Consider the following 21588-nt stretch of genomic DNA (forward strand, 5'->3'; position numbering starts at 1 on the left):
CACATGTTAGCTGTTAGGGCATCGTGACATATTGGGATTGCTCGCATGTACTAGATTAAATTAAATTAAAAACTGGTTCTGCGGGTCGCACAGATCAAAATTGTCAAGTCTCCGCAGGCCGCACAATTTTTCCTTGTGGGCCGCATATTGCACTTCCCTGCCTTAAATAATAGAGCGCCAAATTCCACTTCGTTACAAAGCACACTGTAGGCCCAGTCTCGAGCATAATGAAAACATTGCGATTTCTAAGAAAAAAACATTCAATAATGGAAAAATCATAAAAAAAATAGTATACCTCTTTTTTAGACTTGGCAGGTAAACTCTCAGCAACAGATGCTCTGCTTCCATAATCATCTAATGAAGGTACCCAGCCCATTCCCTGAATTTCTTGGAATGCTTCATTGTTGAATTTATCACGATCCATGACGCTCATGTTCTGGAAAATATAATAAATTGTTTACTTCAAACTTCAAAATAGATTAATTGTGCATTGAATAAAATAAGTGAAAATTTAGAAAATAGGAAATAAGTTGGGTAATAATATCTTTCATGTGTAAAAGTGTTAATAAGCATATATTCTTTTGTGATAAAAGTAAATATCTGATTAGAAATTGAAATATGGAAAATTGGTAAAAAACTAACATATATGATTAAAAAAAATGACAAGTCTTCAAAATCGTGAAAATAAGAATTAGATAAAATGTCTTCAAAATCAATTGATTACGTAGTAGATTCATCAAAATACTGAAACTTCAGAACAAAGTCATATTGCCTCATTGATAATTAAATGAATTTAAAAACAATATTTGCAGAACTTCATGATTTTGTGTCCATCATTCACAGCTACAGTTGTTAAATATGATTTTGGTATTCCAGCCAGTGTTAGACGGAATCAAGTCACATTTAACAAAAACAAAGTGACGCCAGCCAATCACTTGGAATGACTTGGACACAACATTAAGTAACCACCGGTGAAACTTAACTCAATGATTGGCTTGACTATGGGACTTGGAGGAACCATGACTATACTTGATTCAGAGTTTAGGGACTTCTACTCAACAATGGTACTAGCAAAATTGAAGGGTTATAACAGATAGAAGGATGAATGCAAAATTTGAAAAACTTTCAATTGAAAAATTACAGAGGAAAAGATGCCTTTTGAGCTGGTTTTCCAATCAAAGTTTGAAAATATTGTTATCAAGGTATTTCAATAAAAATTTAGGAGATTGAAAAAGTGAAAAATATATGATTTTTTCATTTTCTCAAAGCATTTTTATTAAGTTTCATCCTTTCAAATTTAAGTCCCCGAAAGACTTTATCGCTAACATTATTTGGGGTTTCCAACTATATCCAATGAATATTTTAAACCACAAACATACCGGCAGTAGATTCCCAACTTGATTAGTTGCATCTAAACGTTGATATGTTGTTGTTCTGCTATACTGAGATCCTTGATATCGTGGATATTGATGGTCTTGGGCTCCATAGAATTTATTGGAATGTTCCGGTTCCACACTAAAATTTTTCATTGTGTCAGGGTTCAACTCTGTATCTGTTGAGTGTCCTCGATCTAAAATACTGTCAAGACTATTTCCTCTTGGTATATTATGATGTGCTAACAATGATGTGCCTTGTGGAGTTTCAGAACGGTTCGGCTGATCTCGTAATTTCGTATTGTAAGCACCACTACGACTCTGCGATAGTTGATAAATCTGTCCAAAGTTTGGTTTATTATTACTGTTATTTGCACTAACTGTGCCTGCTGATTTAGCAGTTACATTTGACCAACTTTGTTTTTGTGAGACTGAGCTATAAGGCACCTCGGTAGTTTGTTCTTCCGAACTGGGATTATTTTGTATGGCAGTGGTTTGATTGTTTTGAGCATTGGCAAGTTGACCTTGACTTCTACTCAAATATTGTTTGCATATATTTAAATTTGTTTCAAATGTCGGCGGAGGAAGATTATTAGCGCTTTGACTAGATGATAACCCACATGAGTTATTATCACTTGCAGATATATCGTCATTGGAATCAAAATTTTCATCGCGAACAGAATCTTTTGTTAGAGTATCATTTTCATAATGAGTCTTTGATCTCGTTAATGTTCGATGGTTATCTCTCCTTGAAACTGGTTTTTGGATATTGCTCCCGGATTCAGTGAAACTGGAACTGCGTTTTCGTACATGTGATGCTTCGTTCTGTTGGACCGAGACTTCTTGTAATGGAGCTTGCGTTACTGCTCGAGGTCTTGACATAAAATATGGAACGAACTTGGGAACGTGTCCGCTACTTGGTAAAGCAGCTGGATTGCTTTGAGTTGATAACTCTGATAATGATGAATCACTGATCTGTAATAAAAGATAGAAAAATGTAAAAAGAGGATGAAAGAAATTCAGTTAATATCAAATTCAAAATTCATACTATTTGTGTATTTAAAATGGATTTTTTGACAATGGAAATTATGTATGCCAAACTTTTCATCTTTTTTAGTTTTTTCAACCTATTTCAAATTTAACTTGAATAATGTAATAATTACAAATTAACCATATCAAACCATTTATATGTCTTAGTAATATGGTTTTTAAAAATACTCTACTATTTAGGTCTATATATCCTTAAACTCTCGACGTCACGAGGCAATATCATTTTTAGATATAATTCCACGCAGCAAGCAACTTGTGAATAAGTAAATGCAGTTCAAACCACCTATGTCAAGTAGTGGTGATATAGATATATCTGTCCGAAGTTGAGTTTATTATTAGTTATTTGCACTTGGGTTTACTGTAACTGCTGATGTAGTAGTTACATTTGACCAACTTTGTTTTGGCGAGACTGAAGTATAAATTATTAGTAAAAAAATAGCTCAGTATTAGGAGCATACATATAATAATTTAGTTTTCAATGTTTAGCTGCTAAATTTTTCGAAGCAACAAGGGAAGGGATTCAGTAAAGTGCTCCACAACAAGCAAGTACATACCAAGAAAATGAATACAGAACAAACAAATTATAACAAAAAAGTAGTATTTTAAATCCAACATACATCTCTCCTTATTGAATTAGCACCAAGTCTCTTTCTTGCAAGTTCTTCTTCATAATATAACTGAGCTCTGCTGTCCGTACCATGTCCTGAATCAGTGAGACTCGTCCTACTATCTTTGCCGTCATCTGGCACAGTGTCCTGGATAATTTCCAATACTGGATTGATCGTTCCCATTCGATGTGAAGGTTCTGCAGCAGAACGCTGTTTCTCACGTAAACTGACTTTGTGGGCACGAGCGGATTCTGTTGCCCTCGCTATCCTCATTGCATTAGCATTCTAAAAGATGAAAAATACAAAGAATTTAAAAAAAAAAGTATGGTTTGGCTACAACTTTAAAATGAAAGCATAAGAAATAATTTGAATTTGGTGATCACCGTGTTAAAATTCACTATTCACCAATTGTTAAAAAATGTTGCATTTACAGTTAATGGTAGGCTCTTCATTTTGAACCAAACCAACCTATGAAGGCCAAAACATTTATGTTTAAGTTGACCGATTAGCATATATCATTCTTAAATACATTTAGCAAGTGCTATAATACCAATTTACCATGTGCAATAAATAAAGTAGACCCTGATTATATATGTTGAAACCAAATTTAGCATATGTTACACAATTTTCCTGAATTATACTAAATATAGCAAAATAATTTTAAATGCCAGATTATTCCTGATGGGAAAGGGTAATTTCTATCCACATCTAGTTATAATATACCACATACCTCTCCATTTGCTAATATTTTTCTTCTACTTGGACTGTGAGATAAATTATGTTCACTACTCTTTCTACTTCCATTTGATTCCAGGCTGTCAAGAGAAGATACTTTCCAATCAGCATGATGTCTGAAAAGGACAAAAACATACATCAGAAAAATTCATGAAAGCTCTCGGATTTTAGTTTCATCATGAGGTCTTGTTACAATTTTAATTTTGTTATGAAGCTGATTCTCAATATATCTTAACCTGGTTTGTTTTATTTTATTCAGAGTGTATTAAAGTTTCTTTACTGAATTCAATACACCTGTTTAAAGCAGGAGCCAAAAAAACATATAGGATATCGATAAATTTCTTTCACAATTTGAGAATTTAAGACTTCAAGAACACATTGCATATAAAGAGATGATTATTAAAAATTAGTCGATATAAAATTACTATTTATTACATTTTTCTATTTTAGCAAAATTAACTTTGTTGAATTTTACATACAAAAACTTGGTGTACACATCATTTTCTGCATCAAAATCAACAAAACACAACCCACGAATTCCTTAGCAACTTATATGAAAATGAAGAAAATTTATTTAACACTTAAACTTCTGTTTGTGTATGATTCTACCAAAACATTTCAGTAATCCAGGACCCTTTGCACAAAGGTTATGTTCTATCTAGAATCGGTTCCAAATGACCTGGGTTCTGTTTTTTTGGTCATCGTATACTTAAGATCAGCCACCAGCAATGACAAAAACCTACCTAGGGTGTTCCCATTTTGTTTGCACCCAATCTCTACTTCGCGTTTGATAGGGTGGTGTATCAGTCCCAGATGAAGCAGTAGATCTATTTGATGTGGGTGATGGTAACACTGGGTATGAATGATTAGAAATCATGTGTTGTGATTTATTGCCTTTGACCTTCGGTGATTCCAGCCAAGCAACTTTAGACCTTGTTGGAGGCGGTGTTTTGGATCTTAAAATAAGATGTTAGTGAGATAGAGAAACGGTATTTTCGAAACATGCTGAAACTAAGCGCATAATCAAATCTCCAAATGTCAGTAAAATTGTTTAAAACAGACGTTTTATGAGGCTTTAAACTTCAATATGCCTAAAGTTATATACAGGCACTTAGTTATGGAGAGATAGAACTACTCTTATCGAATTACATTGTATTCAAAAACTTACACCCTGGGTAAGAATAATTATATGCTGCAGCGTGACAGCTTATTCGTTATGCCTGTAAGCCTCACTAGGCCATGTTTCCACCATCTAACAATGCTCATGTGAGGCTCAATATAACAAAGCAGAAATATTGATTTTGGGACATCTAACTCATAGAATAATTGATTTAGGGCCATCCTAACTTATAAAGTAGGTAGTAGCTGTCTGCAAAATATACCTAAAAATAATTGGTTTTAAATCTGGTAGTTAGTTAGTCGCACCTTAAAAAATAAAGATGTTTAATTAATTTTCAAAACAAGCAATAAAAACCAACCTCTGGATATTCAAATCATCCATATCAACATCAGCAGAACTTGTGTCTGGATGTAAAGAAAGCGCAGGAGTGCTGTGAGTTGATAATGCTTCTGCACCACTGCTAATAGAAGCTCCATCCTCTAATAATATACCTGAAAAAGAATAGTTCACAATATATTTAACCGTCTAACGCTTTTCAAAATAACTTTAGGGATTGCCCCATTTTAACATTTTGAAGAACGATCATTTTAAGCATAATTCATTGTATATTGGGTATATCAATTTGTAGGCAATATATGCTATATATTCCATTCTGTATATTAAAGTGTTTAGTTCTGGCTGGTAGGTAGTCACCAAAAATTCCAAAAGCACGCCCATTTGACGCATAAAATCAACCAACCAATGCCAAATTTTATTGGATTTTGACTCGTGTACCACATTCCGCTTTGTTTACTTTATTGTGACTAATGTATATTTTATGTCTGATATAAATCCTACTACATGTAAAATAGTGAGGTTAAAAGTCAACAAGCTAGAAGAATTATTTGATTTATAAATCACTACTATGGCAGCAATTCATAAAACAATATGGGAACAACATTTAAAAAATGATGGGAACACAAAAATGAGAGTACAATTTTAGTTTATCCTATAACTACATCATAAAACTAATATAAAAATGAAAGTAGACTTGTGCTTATGTCATGATTTCATTACATGAGAGATAAAGTTAGCTATAAGCCCAAAGTAACTTATTCAAGGATGGCCTAATACTATTCCGAATACATCGTATCAATTAATATTCTAAACTCGTTGATATTCAACATATGAGCCCACAGAAATCTATGTAAATTTAAGTTTGGAATTTATTCATGCAGGAAAGATATATATAATCAATGTCCGATGGGTTCTCTATTTTTACATAAAGTTTTCAAAGTAAAATTAAGGCATTTGGTCCTAGTTGGATGGACATAAATATAATTAATTTTGATCGATTCAAAACTTTGATCGGTTTTTAGACGATTACATATCAAGCATCAGAAACAATTCAAATACAAAATTCTCTAGCATATAAACAGTGTACAAATGAAGTTACGATTTATATAATTCTCCTTTATTACACAATAACACATCATTACATGCAAAGAAAAGTACTTGATCAGCATTATTACTGTTTATTATCAAACAAAAGATTCAGCTGTGTTTAACTTGAGTTCAATCAACAGAAACTAGCAATTACACTAGGAGTTAACAACAGGCAATAGCCTCAAGGCTAATTTCGAAAATCATGATTAGTATATTGGATAATTAAAAAGTGTAAATATAAAGGAAAAAATATCTCACTTAACAGAGAAATTTATAAAAATTATTCTAGTACAGCAAAAATTGTTATGAAACTTTTTCTTCCATAAGAATATATTATTCACATTCACACCAAATTTTTCTAATAATTTTGTAATCATGTTTATAAAAAAATGATAAAGACATGAATATGATACATGTGATTTTTAATTTAATACGATTGCCAGGCAACAGTAATTTTAAGAAGTTGATCTTCTAACTTGGGGCTACTCAACTGGCGGACCGCGGTCCGAATCCGACCCTTTCGAGTATTCGATTCGGACCGCACATAATTCTTTATTTCGGATCATTAGCCCCACATTTGAAGTTTTCTGTTATAAAGTGACTTTTATAGTTTTGAATATATATGAAAAGAACTATATCACCATAATAAACAATCTTGATCAGGTAATAATAACTAACAGGGCCAGGAAGTGCGCGTTTAAGGATGCTAAAAAATAAATTCTGGAAAGACCGGACCCAAATAATTTTGGTGTTTTGTATGTGGATATTTGGTAAAAATATTTGAGTAGCCCTGTTCTCACTCAACCTGGGCAATAATGATCCAAATAGCCTATTGGAAACAAACTGTGTTTGTGAAGTCTTATCATAATTAAAAACATATCTCACCATCAGACAGTGAACTTCGTTCTGATTTTTCATCAATGCTACATTCCTTCATTGCAGCCAATATCTCAGTGTCACTAGTAGTGATAAATGTTGAATGTCGCAATGCAGGATCTTTTCCTTGTTTTGTACGAAGTTCATCAATTCGATTTTCCATATCCTAAAAAATTGATTTTGGTAAAAATAAAAGAACTTTGAACTTGCGATGTATAAGCAAACTCCAGTAAAAGGCCAGTTCACTTGAATTAAATTCAAAATTATACATAAATTATCAAAATGCTATTTCAAAAGGAAAATAATAACACTTTTTATAAATAAAAAAGCATTTCTTACTTGACCAAGGTTATCATTCTATTTAATGCATTGAACGTAAACATAACAAAGCAAAAATATTAAGCGAACATTTGATTTTAAAAAATTTACGATTTTAAAAGAAAAGTTGCCTTATGGATAAACCCCTCATTATTACATAAATTACATATTCAAAACCCATATTCATCAAAAAATTTTGATAAAAAATACATAGACTAGCAACCTGCAACTTTTTAAGAGATTTCTGATACGACTGCAATCTATTTCTCCTAATTTTTCCATGTGATGATGGATCATATGCAAGTTTGTACGCTGCATTCGTTATTTGATTAAGAAGTTCATAATCGCTTTCTAGTTGTTGGAGTTGATCAGTGACAGACTGATCAAAATGATTCCCTTTGTTCGTATGTTGCCGAAGCTGAACTGGAAATTTTGTTTCTATTTTCTTCCGTATAACTGGTTTCTCCTCATCCATAGTCATATATCTGATGTAATCGATAGGTAGCTTTTCTGTGATATGCTGAAAATAGGAAAGAAGTTAGTCTTTGAATTATATGGAAGAATGAAATCTGAAACGCCATCTTCTAAGAAGCGGCCAGGGGCCTCGTGGTCAAACGATAATCTTAACTACGATGGCAAAGCAGGTTAAAATCTTAAGATTCAAATCTCATGCCCATCACCACCCAGGATGTAATCAATTGGGTAGGCAATGCTGAACTGTCAAGATTCCTCCTAAAAACAGTAACTTCTTACATATGGCGTGTGGAACCTCATTTGTGGCAAAAGGCATGAAAATATGCCGACAACGTCATATAAAAAAATCAACAACTTGGTTAAATCTAATACTTCTGTCAGACTAAATCCCCCTTTTTACGCAAAAAGCCAAGTTGTGATGATATTAAATTAAAAATGCTGATATTCTAAGTTATTCAATCATTATAGTGATTCTGACAATCTTCATAAATTGTTTTAGACATCAGTGATAGAAAGTAACAAAAATTGAACAAAAATAATTTTTGCATTTCTTAGCAAATAACTGCACCAAAGTTCATTCTAAACAAATCACCTATATTATTTTCATGCTGTGGTTGAACATTATTTCCTTAAAAATAATCTGTAGAATCCCTGGACTTTCATAATTTTTCGAACAAACATAAAAAATGTCTTCAGCAAATATTAAAAACTTACAAATTCCTCTAAACAAACGGATTTCAACTCTTGAACTTTCTCGAACAATCTATCTTCCAAATCCAATTTTCTTTGCTTTAGATCAGAGACCATTTTTTTTTCTAATTCTAATATTTCTGGAGATTGTTGTTGCTTGTGTTGATGAGAATGAGAATGATGTACTCTGCCATTGCCATGTGATGACACTGTAAAAGGAATTTAAGATACATAAAAAATGAATTCAGACATAAGAAACGATTACAGAAACTGAAAAGAATGTAAGTTATATTTCAAAATTATAAGTTTTATTATGAGTGAAATAAGAAGAGGTCGTCAGACTCGTCACATTTGAATAACGTATTATAAAATGCTATCACTACTATTTATTAAGATTGCTTCATTTATATTTGATACTAACAAAACAATATATAAGGCCTAATGGCAACAGAACTCGCTTGTATGATATTCTGCAACTTCTATCTTAAATTTATTTTGTACACTGTAACTTGTACAATTAAACAACTATATTAATAGATTTTTTCAAATAACATTCGTGGATGCATTAGAAATTTTTTTTTATCAGACCTATTATCTTTTTTCAAACTGATGCCATTGTGAACCATATTACAAAGTATTCAAAACAATTCCAAACATCACAATCTAAGCCAATAATGCTATGCAAAAATTTTTTTTTCTTAAATCCTCCAGAGAAAGGTTAGACTTAATCGATTCATGATAATTTAATGGGATAAAACCATCAAAACTTTCAAAGTAATTTAAGTTTGCATTTTGATTCAATTTCAAAAATCCTATTTGACGAATCGAATCGATTTATTTAACCTCAGCTTGAAAAGTTCTGCATCAGACAACAAACATTATAAAATATTAACGACTTCTGCTTATGCAACTTTGTGCTGCAACCAGATATACTATGCTTGAATATAGGGACACAAAGGCTCAACTGCAACTATAAGTAAAGCTTTTCTTCCATTTATAACCACAGAAATTTATGATAAATTGTTCCATTGAGTAAACAAACAATATAGCAATAATCCAGAGTTGCTTTGGGTTAAAAACAGACCGTACAAATAAAAATGGATGGAATTTAAAGGTGACGAGATAAAACGAATAGCATATCCACTTTTAAATCTGTATAAAGTCATTTTTTTTTATTCCTGTCAACAGAAACCCCAACTGCTGAAACTATGTAGCAATGTAGGCTATATCAGTATCGCAGTTCGCAGATACTATGGTAAAATGAAAATATAAGATTTTAAAAGGACTTCGTGAATGCAATTTTTAGGTTATTTTCCAATAATACCAAACACATGATAATTTTGTTTAATACTGACCATAGATGCTCACATCAGGAGTCAATTTCGAATTATCAATATTGCCAAGTAGTGGGCAATTATAGTGAATACTTATATAACTCAGATACTTCAATAACATATCTTATTTGAGCAGCTATCAGTTTGTATTTGTCTGCTTAAACTACCATTATTATTAGGTTGAAACTGCATGCACTTAAGCGTGCAATTACTTATCATGAAAATGCCGCAGTTGAGTGAACATTTGAGTGATCGTCTGTTGTTATACACTGCCTTACCTTTCTTATACGACTTTACTTCAGCATATTTATTGTTGTGGTTCTTTTTTGGCATTTTATCGTCTGTTTCAGCAGGTGGAACGACAAAACTGTTGGAATTTTTATCCAGTGCGTTTCGAATATTTGTTGCGTTTGTTCTGTTGGTCTGAGACTTACTCTGTTGAATTAAGAAATAATGATTTACCAATGAATCTTCAAATGACAAGTATTTACCCTTAATAAGTACAAAACAAAACTCATGATTAATATATGAAAGATGTTACGTCATAAAATTTTCAATATTGTTGCTAGGTAACAGAATTGACCAGTAAATCCTCAGCATATTGGCCTAAATACGTTATTATATAAAGTTAATGAATATCCTGAATCTGAGTGTTTGCTGGGAAAAAAATCCAAATAGGATATGCCAAGCATAACATATGATTTTTTACAGCTTTGCAGTCCAAATTTGTTGCTATCTAGTAGCCTTCATATAAAACACTGGCGAGTGCTGACCATAAAACAACCACCATGGATGGGCCTAACACCTTTCACAACATCTCTTCTGAAATTTACCTATTTTGTGTCAAGTATTGAACGAACTTTAATTCAAACAAAAGATTTGGACAATTTTCGGCGCTCAAAGATGTAGTACCAAAAACGATTATTTTTTTGGGGTGGCAGAAAATGACTGAACTAAAGTATATAACAATCTAAAAGTAGTTACCTTTGAAGATTGTTTTCTATCCCAATAAAATTGATGTTGGGCGATTGCCATTATCCATATGGACTTGATGAGTTGAGGAGATCCATACCATGTGTGTGTTATTGGTTGTTGTCGATTATTTCCACTTTTCTTTGACTTATCAGACGAATTTGTAAATCCAGAACTATGAGAACGTTTATGCCCAGAACAAACTTCAACAGAAAATTTTTTCTCTCGAAAATAAAGATTTTCCAAATTACGCCACTGAAATACCTGAAAAAGGTATAAAAAATCTACAAATTTGTCATCTGCAATTCAAAAAAAGTGAATGTCTATTAACATAACAAAGGATACCATAGGATGCTATAGTAATATATTATATAACTCCGCTTTATAATCAGAGTAATCAATAAATACATTTGGTTTATTACTGGGCAGCTAGGCTTTTTATTTAACATTTAGCCATTACCAGTTCCATATTCACATCCCCCAGGCATAAGAAAGTACAGTACTTGAGTACTGCACTCAATAAAGTACTTATAGGAAAAGATTAGATATTGTTATTTCCTCAAGTATTTCCTGTATAACGCTGACTATGTGCAGGACCAACAACAGTAAGGAATAATAGGATAGTTTATGTAGAGGACAGTTTGGTATTCCAAATTTTTTTTCTGCAAATTATATGCCCTAAACTAGTATCGTTCCAGTATGTAACAGAATCTAGCTATAGATACCACATTGCCATTACAAATTGAACAATATCACTGACAAATTCTAACTTTTTATACAGTTTCTAATATCCATTTTTTTAATTAGCTCTATACAACATTCTTCCTACCAATACTTTCCTTTTTCGGTAAAAGAGCTGCATAACTTTGTATTTCCTGTTTTTAATTTTCTCATTCCTTGAAAGATAAACAAAAAGTACGCCTCACGCTACCATTTATTAACTAATCACAACAAATCCTAACGTTAAAAGCGAGATAAGTACCAGTATAGGCTAACATATCCCAAAAGTAAACACACTAATATCTGTACTGTTTACCCCACTAGTTTCAGCTCTTCATATGTAATATCAGTGCGCCGAGTATGGATCACAAATAAAACAAGCAAACCTGGCCCGATCGACGACTGATCAATGACAAAAAAAGCCAGACTATCTACAAGTTGAAATTAGTACCATATTACCCAACATAAAACATAGAAAAATGCGCCAAAACCGTTGGTCGATGCAGAACAACGTCGACGTTAATGGAAACGTATTCAAAACATAACCCCAGGCACATTACCAAATATTTTAAAAGCAATAATGCCGACTGATTTAAAAGATTGAACAAGAACAGACAGACGCATTACATAATTGGTCACAATAAGAAGAAAATATGGAAAATATTTTAATGATAAAATTCTTATTCCGAGATGGAAATTTTCATGATTTTCGTAACCGTAAATAGAATAAATTTGCCAGTTAACGGTTGGCCAATGACGCGGAACTACCCGGCTACGTTGTAATGAAAAATACTTGAACAAAATTCATACATATTCTTTACAACACACAGGTCATTCAAGGAGATCTACACCCGAGTGAAAAACAATCTTCCACAAGTGATGGATGATTGGTCATATTGTGACGTCTTCGTCAGGTGACTACACTCGGATGGAATACTTGGTTTGCGAAAACAAATTACTGACAAAATTCGCCTCCGCGGAACATCATCCTACAAAATAGTTTCATAGTTGACAGAAATTCCATACAGTAATGACGTAATCCGATGGTATAAGAACATAGTCAGACGAGATTTGATTTATACAGAATACTGCATATCGCGTGGCATTGAGTTACGTTATATCCCCATCCTACGCTTAATTGAAAGATTTGATGACGTTATCCACTTTAGTAACTGATACAGAATACGATAGAAACAATGTTGTTTGCTTATTTAAATTCCACTTCAGAGTACTCGGTCGCGTTCCAGTTATAAACGTATCCAATGGTGGCTTCCGAATAGTGAAACTAAACACCTCCCAATTAGTAAAAAATGTAAATTAAGTGGAATACATCAGTCACATGATTGACCAGTGTTCTGCCAATCTTGACAAAAGTATTAATAGTCTAATGTTGAATTCCGAATTGGCCATCGCTATCATCTGATATCTTATGTTAAGACTGACTATATAAAATGAACTATAAAAATACAGGTACAAAAATTCACATTTGAAACACAAGTAAATGTTTGGCAAGTGATAGCAACTCAACAATTTCTAGAATCTCTCAAAACACTAACCCACTCACACACACTAACCTGCAGGTATGTCGAGGGAAAACGGAATATATACGATGGAATTTCGCTATCTAAACAGCGAGTTACAAAACAACCTTCGACTATTCGAGCCACTAAATAAGCGAGCTATCATTAGCTTAACTAAAGAGAACTTCGCCAATATCAATTTGTTTCGCCTGGGGCTATATTTGCACTTTTCTGTGCATAGGATCGTGCATAAAGAAATGCGTGTGCAGAGTAATAAGTGGTGCGACAGAGGATTAGTTCAACCAAATTGCCTGCTGAACGGATTATTTCTCCCAGCTCAATAAAAATAATAAATAAACCGTAAACTGAAAGTATGCTACCGCTCCGCTGCCTTAAGTTTGCTTCACGAAATGGCGATAAAGCGATGATCATACATGGGCGTACATAAACAGTAAGGGGGAACTTGCACCTATGATTACCGTACGTTGGACCTTTGAACCTATTACAAACATTGTCATCTGCGAGATATATTCGGCGGTATTATCGGGAATATAAACTCGGAAGATGAAATAATGTCATCTAGATTGTCACGTTTCGCATGCCCTCGTTAGTAACATGGTACTTCATATTCTGCTCCTTAGTCCTTACAAAATGCATTTTTGTAATTGGTAATCACCAAACCAAGTGCAACGGGTGAAAAATAACAAGCCTTAGGGTCGCTATATCATAAAATCCGATGCTCTTTTCGTTTCTGTCAGATATGCATATGTCACTGACCCAACAACACAATAAAAGCTACCAGCGCTCTCATTCAACTTCTCTCTGATTAGCGTCAAATCCACATACATTAATCCGCATCCGATTGGCTTCATCCTAATAGTATTCCTGCTGTGAAATAGGTCATCTTAATTGTATTATTTCATGCCGTATTCAATAAGTATAAACCCTTGGAACAAAACAATAGGCATTACTTTTACCTTAGGCCGAGTACGGCCCGACGATAGCGCGAGCGAGCAAAATACTCCCATTGCGTGGTCCAGTACCGATAATGACACAGCGATCGACAAATGTATTACTAAGTGTGTTATGTATTGTAATCAATGCGAAATGATAATGGCTATCACGAACTTGAAAAACGTTGTATATTGAACACGGACAGTTGTCGATAAGCAATTAATGGAAACCTTAATAATACATAACAATGATGCCTGTCTTTTAACTATTTACTTTTGGTTGTATCTAAAGCGAAATTGTCGAGATTAAAAATGTGCTACCGCGTACCTCACTTTGATACGAAGCTTACACATTTCAGTAAATTATAACAAAATGAAGCCTGTCCATCAATATTCTATAGAACTTAAAGACCACTGATCAGTTCTAATGGATTTAACAAAAATATCTAGACAGTACCAAACTAAACTAAATGCAATCGTTTTTAAAATCCGAACGTTTATGAATACGCAATACATATTCTTCCAACTTGAAATACTTTCCCTTTATTACTAGCGCAAACCAATTGTTAGTTTCAAAGTGAACAAGCGCTTACTTCGTACACGATGTCCAGCTATTATGTCCTATTATTATCCATTTCAATCATATGTTATAGCAAATAAATTACCGAAGTAACGTAAGTACAAGATTAAAAAAATCGAGTAAAAATAGTTGATATTTTGCAGTACACAAGACTATTTATTGATCAGAATAGAAACATTAAAATCTTATTTTATCAATGTTCAATCGAGGTCCACAGAAAACCACAATTTAAAAATTGCCTGATTTAAGTAATACCACTTATTCGAGGATTAGCAGTCTGATTTGTAAAACAATCCAATGTATTTTACCGCACTTTATCAGTGAAATTTTGAACAAAGGAGGATACAGCAAGTAGTAATCATCTCGGGAATGTAAAATATCCGTCGAAGTCGTTGTTCGTAACTACAATATAGTCGAGTATTTACGAAAAGACTATCCTTATTGTAAATCATTATTGTCCACTGTGAACAAGGCTTGGTCAAGAATAACTTCTGTAATGCTAAAATTAAAGTAATATACCAGAAGCATGGTTATTTTTAATTTTCTGTAAGAAATGCGCTTGGCTATACGAAGATAAATCGAACAAACCTTTTCAATGTGCATAAGGGCCGTTCGAATAAGTCGTGATACTTTGAGACTAAAGTCGAAATTGTTATCGGGCGACTGACCGAATCCATATCTAATTGCACAACTGCTTTAAAACGTTTATTCGTTCGTATTTGTAAATCCAAAGTTATGAATTGTAAACGACTGTGTAAACGAAAAAGACGAGACGAGGCGTGGTCGACATTCCACTAAGATTACAGCGTATAATATTGCTGACGTTGCCTGATATTAGAGTTTATAAGACTGTCATAATAAAGTACAAGTATTCAGACGGATCGCCAGCTTATGAGTCGAAGCAGAAATCGAATACTAAAATGACGATATGTCGTTTGTGGTCCTTGAAAGTTGAACGCACCTCAAAATTGGGAGGAAGTCACTGGAGCATTTTAAATAAATAAGAAAAAACGGCGAGATACCAGATTAGATATGTTTAGATCTGAATATGCTGGTACATCATATAATTACGTATGCAGTTAATTTCGTTTTCGAATAAGATTAGTGGTTTATTTATTGACAAAATCACAAAGATGTTGAATTTCAAACCGTAAAATCATGGTTCGCTATAAAAAAGAAAAAATTCTAAAAACGGCGATTTCATTTTTTATCTCAATGATAAAAGATCATTTACATTTAGCTATTACTGTGAGCAAGTTCACCACACTAAAAGTTCAAGTACCTACAGCTCACCGACTATACATCACGTAACATAACTTCCTTTGCGTATGTTTACCTTTAATACGTCCTAACTATCAACTTCCACTTAGGCTACAAATACCGGTACAATATTCCTCACAAAAGTAATTCTCAATGTCGACATAAGTGTCTCTGCGTGACTTTCCAAATTAAACATCAAGTGACCTACCTAGCATTCGCGTGAGAAATTAATAGAACTAATCAATAGCAGAAATCGACCGGCAGCAAGGACAATCGTAAGCCAGGAGTGAAAGCCGAGACTTGACACAACATTTCCCGTTGCGGTGTAAAGATAAGAATATCAGGTAACAAGCAATTCTCGAGCATTTCCTACGTCTGAAAATTCGACCGCAAAATATTTAAAGTCACGACAAATGTGAATAGACGAAAATTTCAGTAAATTTATTTTGATTAGTCCCGTGACGTTGTGAACATTTCTCAAACTCAAAATTTGATGTGAATATTTCTCAAACTCGAAATTTGAAATAAATAAGTATAAAGTAATACTGATCAAAATAAAACAAACCGGGTTAGGATATATTGAGAACTGACTTCAAAACAAAATTGAATTTTATGAACACCCGGTACACATAGCAATGTACTTTAAGGGAGACCATTGGATCATAACCTCTTTCTCGACCACTAAAACAATATTATGACGTTCTACTTTAACAGTTTAATTTTGTTTGTTCCGTTTTTACGCCCACCACTTCGTCGATATTCCAAATAATACATTTTCTTGTAGTGTATTTTGGCCAATCACTAGATAGTAGATATATAAACTTTGCATTCTGTTTTAACAATCGTGAATTTCCCTGAAAATCTACACAGAGCTCAATGTTCACATAACCCTTGCAGCCACAAAAACCGATGTCATTACAACATGAATAATGCATAATTAACCGAAGGTCAGAGTTTATGCGAAGTCGTCAACTGTACTAGAATACATTGAATGTGTAAAACAGTTAAAACACCAAACCTAACGAGTAAGAACAATGATAAAGCATGCAATGATGAGTTTTCGAAGCCAAGTTATACTTTAGTAACAACTGAACAGCTAGCTCTGCCAATATCAGGGGAAATCGAGAAATTCAACGTTTACATTTAACTGTCGTTTTTTGATAAAATAATTGTGATTTTCGACTGCATTGTCAAGAACGAAAGTAATTATCGAGTAGTCAAAGTAAACACGTGGAGGGAAATAGAAAATTTAGCGCTCAAATTTCAAACCTCTGCAACATAGTATCATATTCTGTATAAGGATAGTTTTATTTATACAAAAGTTCAGCATATTTTACCCTAATATATATACGAAAGAATGGTTACTGATTGGCAAACTCAGTCCTTATCAACTGACAAATGACAATCATTCCCTATTAAATCAAAAATATTCAAACTATTCAAATTAACAATGAATTCGTTTATTTAAAAACAATTGATCAAATTGGTTGAATTTAATTTCCATTTAAACCTTTTATTATACTGAAATTGACATCAACCCTAACACAATTTGACAGGGATATAGTTTAGATATTTTTAGTTATTAATACACAGCTAATGACGAATTCTGTAACAACATAAATCTCTTCACAGGCCTACTACAGTCAATACCTCAATCTGGAAAACCATATTTTAAAACAAAACAAGCTACCACAAACTACGCTATTTCGACTTCACACTGCTGCTTCAAGTGTCTCTCTATATTTAACTGACAATTGATGTAAGATATGCCTTTGTCTGTAAACTATCTAACGCGGTATTAAACTCCGTGAATTAGGTGTATGAATTGTTCATTCGTTCTCGAGTTTAGAGATAAAGAAAAGTATATATGAACCCCACAAAAGCACCAAGCGTGTGCCATGAAAGACGACCTATATTTAGTATAAATGTACGAATGAGAGTCCGATATGCTCCACTGGTGCGAGTCAACACTTCCCTTCGCTTGAGCAAACAATGATTGCTTAACCTGGAGTGTGCCCATATCTTTAATATTAAAGTAGGCTGCAGTGGGTAAAACATAAGGAGCCCTGTATATTACCAAACACAATGTAATGCGAAAATACAATCATTATCCAACGGATTTATAATTTTTGAAATCCCATTTACACAGCCGCCGTTGAGACGACTTGAAATCAAGCGATTTAAAATGAACGAATGAAATTTATGCATTCGCATGAGACGGAATGTCCGATGGTGGACTATGAAAGCATATCCCAGAAATAGAAGCCGTGCAGAGCCATTTCTTGTGGTTTGGTATTCATGACATTACATAATGTTAGAGCTCTACTTCACGAAATGTACCCCTTGCCATGGCAAATTCGCATTCGCTTTGTTGAGTACCGAAAGGGTTAAACAGAGTATCGTGTTACTTGGACGACCGAGTAGTTATGTTTGATAAAGAGCATCGAGCAGAGCCGCCTATCTCTACGAAAGAAGTAAGGTGTGTTTTGTATACCTTCAGTAAGCCAGGTGAAACATTATTCAATAGCATGAGACCCTACTTGTTAAAAACAACAACAATTCAATAATGTGTTATGTAAGGCCAATGATGACTAGTGGGGAATGGAAGCGCTCTTGTTTGCGGCTAGCTAAGTGCTAATGGATAAAATGGACAACTTCCGATACTGCCGCTCATAGGAAATATGTCAAAATATGGATATATATTATCCATAATCCATCACAGTATATTTAGGGGTTAGAAAACATTACTCCAGACTTATAAAAACTCTAGAAGTGACGATATTCATCCAGAAATTACTCATTTTCACTACGGCGGCGAATAGGTCGCTTAAGCATATTTCAACTCTGGACCATGCTCGGCACAGAATAGTTTTTGATTCAATTTTACATTTAGTTCTATAAGGCCCGGAGAAAACTAAAAAATTGAGGCTGATAATCGATTTCACGTTGTGGGGTTATGGCGACACTCTTCATTTCTGATAGAAACTCAATAGAAACGTGGCAATAGCGGTCCCTGAACTAACCTCTGCCTCCGCTGTCTTTTAGAGGTAAAGTACACTGAAATTGAATGCCGGATAGGTAGTCTTGTTCACATACACATATCACATACAACTATACCGATACCGAGTGAAACTACAATGGATATCATGAAGATATATCATGTCTGAAGAAGACTGATCGTAAATACGAGAATCATGTCAAAAATTTTACCCCGCCATTACCAAACGCTATCAAAACTGGAATCAGTAATTCTCTAATGCAGTGTTTTTCAACCTTTTTCGAGCCAAGGCACACTTTTTTCAGTGAGAAAATCCCGCGGCACACCACCAGCTGAAAATATGGCGAAAATACCTAATATTCACAATATAAGTGTTATATTGTAGATATAAGATATTTAACATTGAAGAAAGATGTTGAATTGGACATCTTGAATGGTAATCAAATAAAAACAAAGACAAAAAAAATCGCCACCTGATGCTGCCACGGTCTGATATAGAACAGTACCACACGATTACTCTGCCGGACGCTACACCGCATAGACGCACAACTTGGAGAAATTCCCACGGCACCCCTGACAATATTTAACGGCACACCGGTGTGCCGCGGCACCCCGGTTGAAAAACACTGCTCTAATGGAGTCGAGCCTGAATTTCTTAACTGCGAAAACTTAGATGAACCCGATGACTGAAAATAATTAAATTGTACTAGTCAGAGAGAATAATATGTGACAAATATTAAATTGATGCCAAAAGCACACATTAAAAAATTTAGTATCCTTTTAACTACGATATACATGTAATTCAATTCGCAATGATGAACGGTAATCACAAACTGTTTAGCTTGTCATAGATACAAATCATGCAAACACAACGAAAAAGAATTCCAACAGTTAAAATTACAGTCGAATTCTGGTTGATTGTAAATTTTTGAATTGAGTCTAACTACACAGGGAAGTGACGCAGTTATATTTATGCTAAGCCTGCATTGTAAATTGTTTGATCATATGGATTTTATTTGTCCGCCCACTTTCCGTTAAGCTCGCAATGTTATTAGTTCTATAGCATGTACGTCACAATGCATCTTCCACTTTGATTTCAAAAATATTCAAAATAAAATAACGGTATAATGTGCATGATATCACAGGTGACCTTGATATTTAAAATGATATTTGGAATATTTTTAGGTACATTTTGGATTCCACAGAAAGAATCCAATGACAATTGTTTCAAACTCATACCTCATAAATACACCGTATATACACACATTCATATACTTACGGTATGCGGATTGATTGTGTCGGTGTAGTTGTATTGATAAATTCCCTTGTTGCTTATTCCCAACCACCATGTTAACCTTGTTTTGTCCTGAAAAATAAAGACAGTGATTATGCATATACAAAACCGCAAATTTGTTATTGTCAATCGGAATGTGAAACTTTCATCAATGAATCGCAAATAATAGCCGATAAAGATTACAAGTCGCTTGGATATATTGGTCTCCGCAAACGTGTACCAGTTTAACACATCAATAGCGTTCGGCAATAAAATGCCACTGCTTGGAATAAAACATTTCTCATATCATATTGTACAAAATCCTCAGATTTTAGCGCTTCTATTGAGTATAAACATTGCCTTATCATTTATCATAAAACATCTAATCCAGGCCCAACACCTCATTTTCTCAATTATTTGGGTGGGCAATGCCGGAGCGGAAAAATTCCGGTCCTTTCAAACAATAGTGCCTTGTGCCGAGCCTAGTTCGATGTGAAAGACATATAAAACATGTCATATAAAAAAATAACATTCGAATTTCGACTAATATGTTGTCTGCAAATATAGCTAAAATATATGTATACAGAGAGAGAGAAAGGGAAAATATAGTGGGACGTGAAATGTCCTGCAATCGCGACGGCGACGTGTTATTATTATCTGATATGATTTAAAATCAACTTTGAATAATATATTTTGAATTGAGGAATTTTGTGAAAATGTTACCCGGCGAGTTTACGTCGTTACAATAATTTACAACATATCGAATGACCCTGAAATTCGTGGTCAAATTACCGCATAGTTGAAATTTAATGATGAACAAATCGTGGATAAATATAATTGATTGATATGGCAGTTGTCTAACACCGCATATTCAACAATTGTTTCAAATAACGTGCATCGTTAATGACAATGCAACTGACAAACACAATGCCGAGCGCATTTCATCATTAAATTCCCCTTCCGAAAAGCAATACGCTCCTTGCCACAGTCATTCAATGTTACGTAATCAGTGAAACAATGGGAGGGAAGAATCACAAATTTCGAGCGAAGTAATGTCATGATTGAATAGACATGAAGACAAAATTCAATTCTGATCTACCCTGTACCATACGCTCGTATGGCGTCAATCAGAGATTACTTTTTGATACAATCAGTATGTAGTAGTGTTACAAATTTATCAAATATTTTGTATTTTTTCTGTGGGGAAAAACCGTGAAATACTGATTGGCGTTGCACAAATTGTCCTTCTTGAGGTCTTTGCTATTTAGCATATTTTAACCAGTTTGCCAACATATATTTTTGTATTGTC

At 33.8% G+C, this 21588-nt stretch overlaps 1 protein-coding gene across 5 annotated transcripts in view; it reads right to left on the reverse strand.

Annotated features, from left to right (window-relative positions):
• The window catches only part of LOC120328053 (uncharacterized), a 47485-nt gene that overhangs the window by 13409 nt on the left and 12488 nt on the right, over window positions 1-21588 (reverse strand). For all 5 annotated transcript variants that reach the window (XM_039394442.2, XM_039394440.2, XM_039394441.2 and 2 more), the window contains exons 11-22: window positions 20286-20372; window positions 10988-11239; window positions 10282-10438; window positions 8694-8878; window positions 7729-8025; window positions 7197-7353; window positions 5245-5377; window positions 4510-4722; window positions 3762-3882; window positions 3041-3316; window positions 1380-2348; window positions 296-436 (exon numbers count right to left, since the gene is read on the reverse strand). In XM_039394442.2, coding sequence (XP_039250376.2) covers window positions 296-436; window positions 1380-2348; window positions 3041-3316; window positions 3762-3882; window positions 4510-4722; window positions 5245-5377; window positions 7197-7353; window positions 7729-8025; window positions 8694-8878; window positions 10282-10438; window positions 10988-11239; window positions 20286-20372 — 2988 coding nt within the window. The remainder of the gene's footprint in view (window positions 1-295; window positions 437-1379; window positions 2349-3040; window positions 3317-3761; window positions 3883-4509; window positions 4723-5244; window positions 5378-7196; window positions 7354-7728; window positions 8026-8693; window positions 8879-10281; window positions 10439-10987; window positions 11240-20285; window positions 20373-21588) is intronic.

The sequence above is a fragment of the Styela clava genome, chromosome 7 (genome assembly GCF_964204865.1).
Source record: "Styela clava chromosome 7, kaStyClav1.hap1.2, whole genome shotgun sequence".
Lineage (NCBI taxonomy): Eukaryota > Metazoa > Chordata > Ascidiacea > Stolidobranchia > Styelidae > Styela > Styela clava.